The sequence below is a fragment of the Brassica napus genome, chromosome C7 (genome assembly GCF_020379485.1).
Source record: "Brassica napus cultivar Da-Ae chromosome C7, Da-Ae, whole genome shotgun sequence".
NCBI classification, from domain to species: Eukaryota; Viridiplantae; Streptophyta; class Magnoliopsida; order Brassicales; family Brassicaceae; genus Brassica; species Brassica napus.
This window is the reverse complement of record NC_063450.1, coordinates 26,215,562-26,226,601: the sequence shown is the minus strand read 5'-3', so window position 1 is coordinate 26,226,601 and position 11,040 is coordinate 26,215,562. Positions and strand designations below refer to the sequence as shown.

Here is an 11,040-nt window from a genome sequence, read left to right as displayed (position 1 = left end):
CCTATGCCACACTTCATCACTCGTAGATATCTGTCTTGTTGAATAGAAGAATTGCGGCTGTGAAGACTTCAGGCTGTAGAGACCGTCATGGGTGTTTCCTTGTCTCAGGACACTTCTGGTTTGCTTGTCCTTAACAAACACTCGGTTATTGTCAAATTCAAACGAGCAAGGATAATCATGTGTGAGTTTTGATACAGACAGCAGTGATTTTGTGATACCCGGACAAACCAACACATCCTTAAGGGGAAGAGAAGTACCTGAGGTAGATGTTATATCAGTGGAGCCCACATGAGTGATTGGCAGGAAGTTACCGTCCCCAATCATAACTGCATCACTTCCTCTGTAAGGCTGAGTGAATGCGAGATGTTGAGGTGAATTGGTAACGTGAGCCGTTGCTCCTGAGCAGTGGCAGAGCCAGGAAAAATATGGACGTGGGTCATAAAAATTTCTTAATTGCAAAAATGCATAAATGCATAATTCCTCTCCAATAAACCGTTTCATTCACAAGCTTTAAAACAATCCTAGCATAATTTTATATTTGTCTACGTCCCACTAAAGCTAAGAAGGGTTTAATTCTCTATGTCTCCATAGCTTTTACTTTCTAAATTAAATAAAAAAATCTAGAACATCTCAATGTAACAGTGAATTTAGAATTTAGAGAAGAGAAACTACTCATAAAGTTAAAAGACATAAAATAATTACCTTGACTTTAAAACCAAATTGGATCATGTTTCAGACTTTCAACCAAGCTTCATGAATTGATTCACGTATCACGACAGAAAAAAAATAAAAGAGAAGAATTAGGTTTTTAGTATTAGGATAACGAGATCTCTTAGTCTAACAATGGACAGGAAAGCCTGTCATCTGAGGACATTGACGAAACAGACGAGCCAGACTGAGACCCTGATGATGATAGTTGTTGATGGAAACCTCTTCCTCTGGTAGAGAAACCTCCACGACCTCTGTTTGCACCAAACCTCCGGTTTGACTGAGCTCTGCCTCTTGAGTTGTAGTAGTTTGCTTGGAAGTTAGATCTTTGTGTGTTGAAGGCAAGGTGCGGTGAGACATCGGTGGAAAGATTGTATCTTTGAATGCGAGCATCATAACTATGCAGACGAGGCACCAGATCTTCGAGAGTAGGGTTTGGCATCATATCGACGGCGCCTTCAATACTAGTTATGAGTGGTTCATAGTCTTTTCCAAGACCTTGTAATGCAGCAAAGATCTTCATCCTTTCAGCCACAGGACTGTCGATAGAAGCAAGTTGGTTACAAATCAACTTGATTTCCGTTAGATACTCCGACATAGATTTGTCTTGTTTTGCGACTGTCTGGAGCTTCCGCTGGAGCTCAAACAGGCGAGACGACGTTGGGCGGTTGTAGTGTTTAGACAAAGTAACCCAGATCTCGTGAGAAGTGTCGCAGGAGACTACCAAGCTTTGGATATCTTCGGAGAAAGAACCCAAAAGCCATGACTTTACTACCTGATCTGTTTGAAACCAGGTGTGGTGGTCGGGGTTTATCACCGGAGTTGTTGTGCCGTTGATGCCTGGAACCAGAATCGTTGGTGGAGGACGGGGGATTTCACCAGTGACGAACCCTAGAAGACGTTGACCTTTGAGAAAGGCCTCGAACTGGTTCTTCCATAAGAGGTAATTTCTCTCGGTGAGTTTTACTGTCACTGAGTTCACTGTGTCTAGTGTAGGAGGGGAATAGAGTTCAATAGCATCCATGGATCTACTCCCTGGAGCTCTGATACTATGAAAGTTTGAAGAAATAAGTTTCTGAAAGTATCTTTTCTATTTCTTGTTTCTTAAGGTTTCACAATGTCTCAATACAAGATTATATTGAAAACTATAAAAGCCCTAGTTAACTCTTGATGTTTCTTCATCTCTCTTCTCCCAACGATCCAAGGGCCTCAAATGAGTTGTACAAAGCAGGACCATCACGCGGGTTCGTACAAGCAGTCGCTATCTGTTTTCCTCTTCTCTTCTCTTCTCTTCTTCATATCTCTTCTTGTCGTGAAGTGTTGGAGCCGTTGGGGAAACTCTTTGACTAGACTGAGACTGATTTTCTGTGGGCTTGTTTGTGTGGGTTCGAACTGGTTTTGGCTCGACTATATTTTGAGAGTTGGAGCTTTTGTTAATAGACGAGAGCAGTGAAGTCATTTGTTCCTGAAGTTAAATGAAGAAATAGGTTGTTAATATACGTAGCTCTTTTCCCTCAAGATTTGGACCTTAGAGCGGTTTATAAAGTGTTGTAAACAAAAACACGAAGAAAACAAGAACACAGAAGAAAAAAAACATCATTGAAGCAAATATCCGTTTTACTACAATATTTTAAACTCAGATTCATGCAGCTTTAAAATCAGATATTTTTTTTCTGTTTAGGAATTTAATCTATTAAAAGCGGTTTTCCTAATCATAAAAGATAAATACCGTACTGCAAGGTTTTTGGACCCCACTCTCATATGTCAATCTTGATAACAAGTCAATCTTTCTTGTGCTTTTTTCTGGTGTATCTAGATTTAAATCACTTCCACAATCAACGCAAAGTATATAGGAGTTCATATATATGTGGCGTATCCACCGTTACATGTAAGAGTGTATCTCCAGCTTATTAGTAAGAATGGTTAAGAAGAAGATAAGAAGAGTTGATGTTTTAGTTAAACCAGGAGCTTCTTTTATTCTAGGCTTCATGTCTAGGTTCTTGTTAAGAGGTTCCGTTCTTGATCTTCTCATCTGGTATGTCCTCCAAGCGCTTCATCTCAGTGTCTGAAACCTCAGAATCAGAGTTGGTAAAATGAGCTGAGGTTGAAGACACTGGTGTGTTTCCATAGAACTTCAAATCATCCTCTCTCATTCTCTCAGCATACTTCTCAAAATTGAAACTCAAATCACTGTTTTCCCCACCAAAGGCAACCTCAAGTTGCTCCATATCGAAAATATCCTCAAGAATCTTCTTGCTCAAGTTATCATCCGAGTATACAAACTTCACCTTGTTGCAAGTCTTTGGCTCTAGAAACGGTTTCACCATCTTCCAGGTTTATACAATGACACATTATGTCAATAAAGTTTCATGATACATTTGCATGAGAGATTCTTGAAAACATACCTTCCAAAACGGTTCAAAAATCTTAGGTGGGTTGTATAGTATGGCCAAGCCTAAGCGTTCAGGGTAATGTTCTTGTAACACATGAGCGGTTTCTCGAGACACTTTGATGGATAAATGCGACATGTTGAAACCGTGAAAATCAATTAGCCAAACCATTTGTTCTTGGTTATCCGGTAGATTCATGATTGCATTCTCCATGCAGTATACCAAGAATCTAATCTGCCCTTTAGGAGATTTTGTATTCTGTAATAAAATCAAAACATATACAATAAATCAAAGAAAAATTTCATAGAGAATCAGAGGTTTGAATTGAAAGGGTGGATAAGAGGCCAACCTGGCAACTTGGTCTCATAACCAAAACTGGTCTTCCATATTTGTCGGTATAATTAGATCGGTATATTTTACCGGTCTCAGCTTCTCGTGCAATCTCCTCCTATAACCATTTCACATGTTTAACAACCATTTTCGTGTTACAAAAAATAACAACCATTTTACGATTTTAAAGAATGTTCACAGATTTAAGATACATACATACATACATACATACCCATCGAATTTCCTCTGGTTTGTACTGAATCCTCCATTTCAAGGTTTCTTTAAGCATTTTAGCTGCTTTCTTGACATGGCCGTTACGTGCAGCTAAATAACGGGTAATGGCATCATCTGAACAATACTCAGATGACTTCTCAGTCAATGGCCCTAGTAATGTCCTCACTTCCTTTATCTATAATTATATCATCAGACAATATATAATAGTTGATTAATCACACATAAAATTATCATCACCACAAAGCAGCTAATGATTTCTCTTATCATCATCATTACCATAATCATCGTCATTATACCTTGTTTAGATAATCCTCTGGTGGCGATGTATTCTCAAACCCACTGGAAGATGAGCTTTTGGTACCAAGGCTCATCTTGCTGAAAATTGAGGATAAAGGAGCAACCGAAATTGATCAGAGACAAGTAAAAAAGGAACAAAATACAGAGATTCATACTCAAGATTTTATCATTCATTAGCCAGAAAGAGGGGAGATACAACATAAGAACCAATGCATATAATAGACACATCTAAATTTGATAATTTAGAAACACAAGAACAGGTTCTGATTACACACAAGACAGAAATACATCCATATAACAGTTTAAGAATCAAGACAACTAACTAACATATGCCCTTTGATCGGACTCCTGGATTACTACAATCAAGATAAATTCAGAAATCAAAAAGTTAAAGAACATGAACTCACCTTAGAAAAAAATGAACTAAAGCGACTGCGATGAGATCGAATCGATAAGTCAAACTCAAACATAGAAATTGAAGAGCATAATATTGATACCGAGAAGTGGTTAAGTTACGGTCTAAAAGTGTCAAAGACTTAATTGTACGAAAAGTAGTTCAAGAAGAAGGGTTTTTGTCAGTTGCAAAAAAAAAAAAAAAAAAAAAAAAAAAGAAGGGTTTTTGTCTGGCGGCTATGTTCGGACAGTGTGATGAGAAGCGCTTAGAGACACGTGACGCGCGGTTGGGGGAAGACACAGACACCTTTTTGTTCATTTTGTGTGTGGTTCAAAGCAGATTCTGTTTTGTGTTTGATGTAACGTGGACCTTAGTGAATCGGACCGGGAAATAAACCGGGCTTGACTTCTTGATTTGAACTTTGGCTAGATTGTGAATTTGACGGTCTAACAGTCTTTGTCGTTTTCAGCCCTCTACGACATTAGTCACATTACCAAACCATATGCCACCAACTCCACTAAACCCAAAAAGGGAACATTTACTGGATTTGTTAAGCTTTTTTTTTTTAAAAAGAAGTTAAGCATTTTTTTATCATGTAATAATAACTTTGAATGAAAAAGTACTTTAAATTACTCCTTCTGTTTCTAAATATAAGATGTTTAAGTAAAAACACGCATATTAAAAAAATCATTATTTTGTCTAAAAAGTATCATTAAAACTATAAATTAATTTTATTCAACCAATTACAAAGTAGATTATCAAATATGATTGGTTGCACAGTTTTTAATAAAGTAAAAGGTTACCTAGAAAAATGAAAACATCTTATATATTTTTTTGAGAAAATAAAATTGTGAAAACATCTTATATATTAAAACATCGAAATTTTTTAAAACATCATACATTTAGGAACATAGGTAGTACTTATTATATTTATATATAGAAAATTTATTGATTTTTAAGTACTGTGAAATTTTCCAATCTATTTGTATTTCAAGTTTATATCTAACTAGAGATTTTTTTCGCGCTACGCGCAGATTATTTATTTTGAAATATTTACCATTTTACTTATAAATAAATTGATGTATTTTATATTATATTTAATTTTAGATTTAGTATAGTCAATCTAGAGTTATTGTATTATTTGTATCATCTAAAGATTTTTAAAAAATCGAAAGTGTATCATAAATAAATGCATAGTAAGAAAAAGTTCTCCAAACTCTTAAAATATCATTCTAAGTTTATATCATAATTTGAAATCGGTCGTTGAATGTGGTTTTAGGATTGAAACCATTTTAGTATGTTTTATGGTGTAATATTAACTTTACTAAAACAAAATTTAATAGTTTACGACATAATAAGAATTATATGTATGCAAGATACAATACTTTTTTATTAAGTTTATTTTTTTCTATGTTTCTTTTATCTAGGATGTTTAAATTTTCTTTTTTTAGATGATGTTTATTAATATAAATTAATTTTCAAGAATAATATATGTATAATTACTACTTGCAAATGTCTCTAATTATGTTGATTAATATAAGTTTAACTATGATTTCTGTTATTCTGCTGGTCTTTATCATTTTATTGTTTGACTAAATGACAATCAAACACACGAATTTAAGAACCTAACCTGATTTTGCATTTGGCAATACAGAAGGCACTAAAGTTGAAAATTGCGGTGGAATTTATGTTTGTCAAAGCTTGCACCTTCATCAAATATTGTATTTATATTTTCATAATATGTTTTAAAACTACGAAATCATCATTTCACTTCCTTTTCTAAATGTATCTCTTAGTATGATAATTGTGAAAGCAGTGCTAAAATAGTATTTTATAATTTGAAAAGATATAGTATTTAAAACAGATGATTTTTTAGAAGTTACTGGGAATGTGAGATATTTTCTTAACTAAATAACTAATTTATAAAATAGCAAATTTTCCAGCATGTTTTAGAAATATGATATATATGTGTAGACTTATAATTTAATAAGAATGGTTTGACATTTTGAATGACTGAGCATCAATCTTTTAGCTATTATGTATCTTTCAAGTTTTCATATTTATTTAAAAGCCAGGTAAATATCCCTAACTGGACATTTTCTATCCGTAACTATTACAAATAAGTTTGTCAAGATTTATGGGTTTTATTTTGTCAAAATCTTTGGAACTTATTTCAGTTTTTAGATATAGTGTATGTTCGTTTTTTTTGTTAGTTAAACATTTTTCTGTTGAATATTAGGAGAGATATTATAACAGTTTATTTTTTATATTTTTATTTGTTAGTTTAACTTTTATAATTGATTTTCAATTTATTTTGAAAGATAAATTCTTGTGAAACTTATCACAAAAACTTATGGAACACTGCATAAAACATCTATAATAGTAGTGGCCAAGCCTAAAAGTCCATGTAGTTGCTTGAGAATAATATAATTGTCTTTTTTATGATGAAATTTCAAATTTATTGATCTATCAAAAAAGAATGAAATTTAAAATAGAAGAGCAGAATTATGCCATCAAACAATTGCTTTAACTTTCATTGAATATGTAGTAGATACTCCTCAGAATCAACATAATGCCCCCAATACTCCACGCTCCGTAGCAAAAGCATACTTACTTCTCTTATACCATACAAACATTCTGTCTCATCACTTCAAAGTCGCATTTTAAGATGTTCCACATTTTTTCTGGTGATGAATTATACATGAAATTGTCATGAAAATGTGAGAACATATTGTCGCATATAAGGTTTAAGAACCGAGTTCATCAAACTCTGAAACATGGTTGGAGCATTAATATGGTTGACTGTCATCACTAAATAATTGTAGTGACTATTGTGAGTCTTGCAACTCGTTTTGTGGATATAAAAGTGTATCCATCTTCACATTGATTTTCTTTAAAAAAATATATTTTGATATATATAATTTTGTATGATTAGACTTACTTTAGGATACAATTTTTTCAAAGAATTTATTTTGGATATTAAATTTCCAAAGAATTTAAGTTAAATATATTAGAAGGATATATTTCCTTTGTTAGCTTAGTTTCTTATTTTGAGTTGTAATTGGATAAACATGATTGGTTAGATTTTACATTTCTGAAAACATAAATTACTTTCTCTTTTTTTATAATTTATTTTTTTCTTTTGTTAATTTATTATTTTATTGATTTGTAAAATATGATTATCGTATCACCTACCATAAAAGAAAATTTGTGGACATAATATTCATACTGAATCTAAATATTGTAATAGTTTCGTTGTCAATTCCATATTTCTCACAAATGGAAGGTAATCTTTAAACAAAGTTCACGTAGAAACACTCAGATGAAGATGTACCAAAGAAGCAGGGAGGCCATCTTTTTATCAAGCAAAGTCTCTTGATTTCCTTTCTCCACAGTGCACCATTCTTAACCACATCAATTACATATGTGTTCTTGATTGTTGATAACCGATGTGCCACCACCCCCAATGGTTCTGTTAACCATAACTGGTCCAATGTTTCCTGAACCACATGCTCTGACTAAGGCTCTGAATAGATCTTGTAATTTCAGGCCATTTTGGATTGCATGTAAATGTGATGAAAAGGTCAGGAAAACCAAAATGTCTACAGATGGCCATAGCGTCTAAGTACAGATTCTTCATGTATCTTGGACCACCTGTGAAAGTAGCTGGTAGAAAAAATTATTAACCTTGTTCATTCATATCTGAGTTGCCATCATTTTCAGACTCCTTGATAGAATCATAACTATCTGACCGCAAGCATGTCTGGTTAAGCTTCAAATACCTCAATCTGTTAGATTCTATTGTAGTATAGGCATCCACTATGAATTGCTGAAATAACCTTCTTGAATAAAGCAAAACATGAGACTCAGATTCTCGCTCTTGAATCCGATAAGCAAAATACTGTGTCATACTAATAGTATCTTTTTTGAGTTTCTTTGAAGCTTCTGTGACACCTTTTTTAATACCAAACCTGAAACCATCCTCACCATACACAAATATTAGAGGATATTGTAGTGCTAGATAGGAAATATGAATCTCATCGATCCTGGTAAGCCGGCCAGACTTGTGCTGCAGAACAATATCACGCTTATCCATTCCTAACTCAAAATCCCCAGGAATCAATGCAGCTACCTCAGATGCTGTTGGCATATTATATGTCCTCCCATCTTTGTCACTTCTACTGACTAACCTCATATGGAAAGTCTTTTCAGGATTTTCCAGAAACCTCTCTCTAGCTGAACGAAACTTCATAACCTATGGATTAACAGCATTCAACATATTGATAATAGGCTGGATAATTTCTTTCTTCAGGCCGTCTTGCTTACTATCTGATGACGATTTTTTGCTTTTACTGATAACAAACACAAAATAAGAATCACTTAGTATTTCAATTGTACAGTTAAAACATCACGAGAGCTTAATTATTAGCAAACCAATATTAGTTACCTAAGAGCATTAGATCTGTTTTCAACTTCATTCTCTGTGGATGTATCCACAATGTATAGCTGTCCAAACTTGGCATAGTCTCCTTCAGGTGGTGTTAAACTTCCAGACAAATGATAGTTTTCACCATGAAGCTGAAACATTTGTGGTCCTCGTCCCTTATTTAGAGAGTTCTCTACCTTTCCACCAAGTGAAGTGAAAGAGAAAACCATGTTATATGGTCTCGTATTCCTTTGGAAGTGCTTGCTAAGACTATCAGTCCCTGTTAAAAAGGTTCATGAGAAGGTCCTGTGGTTTTTTTAAAAGTGGCAACTGAACCTGTCCTTGCATACAACACAATGTAAATATAGGCTTCTTTCTATATTTGCTCTTGTTTATGCGTTCATTATTCCACATAATAGCACCACAATGAACACAAGTGTATGTTGGGTCACCCTCATCAACATAATCTGGTACATTATAAGAATGTAGGTTAGGAAAATATACTTTTAAAAAATTACAAATTAACTTAAGTGAAAACTAACCATCTTCTTTGGCCTTTACTGGCTTAACTTTTGTCTTCACCTCAGAAAAGGTCTTTTTAAACATTGCTGCCAGAAAACTAACTCGGTCAGATTGATTGTCTTTCTCTGGTTCTAACGCAATAGGTTGACCGTCATCTGTATTATCAGTTTCACCGCTTTCCTGACTACTACAATCAAATTGTAGATCATCATATTCATCCATGTTGCCTAGTAGATCTGCAAAATACATGAAACAGTTATTGTTGAAGTTCTTGTAGACCTGAAATATAAGCTTAATCAAGGTAATACCTTCATTCACCGGATCTACTTTTGAACCTTCTTTTCCTAACATTCCTGAATCCTTAGGCGTATCTCTGTTTTTTTGAGTTTGGCATTTTAGGATTTGGAGTGTTTTGTTTTCCAAATGTGAGCTGACTTGAACATGATCCAGTGTTGGTAGCGGAGATGCCTACATAATAGAACTCATATTCTAACCTTTGCTTATATAATGAAGTTAAAAACGTTTTGGCATAATTGCAGACAATTTTTGCCTCTATTTCAATGACTATATACCTTTTTGTATATGACTCCTTTTCTTCAGATTAGCGCTATCATTGTTTGATTTGTCAGAAAAAAACTACAACAAATACAAATTAATATGTGAGTCGAATGGTAAAAATAACATAGTTTATGAGCATAGGCATAGCATCGAATATAAAACAACCTCGTTTGTTTTTAGGTTCTTACATAGTCACTGTAACTCGCGGTTGAGATATTGATTCAATATTTTGACTGGTAATATCATTCAATAGTCTTGCAAAAACAGTTCTCAAGGGGACATCTTTTGATTGGGAAGAAAAATGTCTTTGTTTAGAATCAGACTGTGAACGTTTTTTATGACCATAAACTCCAAGGGGAGGAAGATGCTTTCTTTTCATCCTGCAAATATCAAGGCCAGGACGCAGAAAACTCTTTGTCTATAAATACTATGAATTGAAAATTTATCACGAATCAAACATTGCTTATATTAAGAGGATTATCAGAATCACCTTAACAAAAGTTGGATAGGTTTAGAATTTTTCAGTGACTGCTGCGCCCATTCTATTTCTATAATGAAATGTTAATCTCAGTGCTTACAGTCACGAAATATTTTGAAGACAGAAAAAGAGCGGGATGATTCTAAATCAATATGAGAATTAGTTAAGATTCTTTACAACATTTGGTAGTATAATATCTCTTTACATCATCTGAATATTTTATTGCAGTTACAATATTTTAGATTCTCAAATATATTAACCGATAAATTTAGAGTATTATATAACATTGTTTTAAACATTTTAGAGTACTAACAACACTAAGTGGGATATTCTAAATTTGCAGGACAGTTAACGTGTCTAACATGAAGGTCAGCGGAGAAAATTGTGAAGTCATAAGGGCAACGAACAACACTTTCCTTCCAAGTAAGTATTTATTTAACGTTCAATGCAAATAGGTTCAAGACATACTTAGTTGTTCGGATATTTTGTCATTGTTGAGTATATATAAAATGAATCACATATTTATAAAAACTAAGCTTTATTTCATTAAAAACTTATAAATTAAATAAAACTCATCGTACTTGGAAGGAAAATAACAACAAAATGAAAAGAGAAACTGGAAAACCACTTATTCTTAAAAATTGAAAAACATGGAAGTGACAATAAGATGCAACTTTGAACTTCAAGCACACGCAACCTTCAA

At 33.7% G+C, this 11,040-nt stretch overlaps 1 protein-coding gene across 1 annotated transcript; it reads right to left on the bottom strand.

The window, feature by feature from the left end:
• Positions 1-2,543: 2,543 nt before the first annotated feature.
• Positions 2,544-4,628, bottom strand: LOC106397854 (phosphatidylinositol transfer protein 3-like). The gene is made up of 6 exons (XM_013838476.3): positions 4,367-4,628; positions 3,959-4,037; positions 3,661-3,837; positions 3,448-3,546; positions 3,114-3,356; positions 2,544-3,035 (listed from the first exon to the last, which is right to left on the bottom strand). The coding sequence occupies exons 2-6, from the start codon at positions 4,031-4,033 to the stop codon at positions 2,712-2,714; spliced, it is 918 nt and encodes a 305-aa protein (XP_013693930.1). The 5' UTR covers positions 4,034-4,037; positions 4,367-4,628; the 3' UTR covers positions 2,544-2,711.
• Between the last annotated feature and the right edge of the window lie 6,412 nt (positions 4,629-11,040).

What these genes read in the sequence shown, in the direction of transcription:
- LOC106397854 (XM_013838476.3), bottom strand. Translation starts at nt 4,033, where the DNA reads ATGAGCCTTGGTACCAAAAGCTCATCTTCCAGTGGGTTTGAGAATACA. An exon ending in TTATGAGACCAAGTTGCCAG is followed by an intron (nt 3,357 to 3,447) that starts GTTGGCCTCTTA and finishes ATTTTATTACAG; the next exon opens with AATACAAAATCTCCTAAAGG. An exon ending in TTTTTGAACCGTTTTGGAAG is followed by an intron (nt 3,036 to 3,113) that starts GTATGTTTTCAA and finishes TAAACCTGGAAG; the next exon opens with ATGGTGAAACCGTTTCTAGA.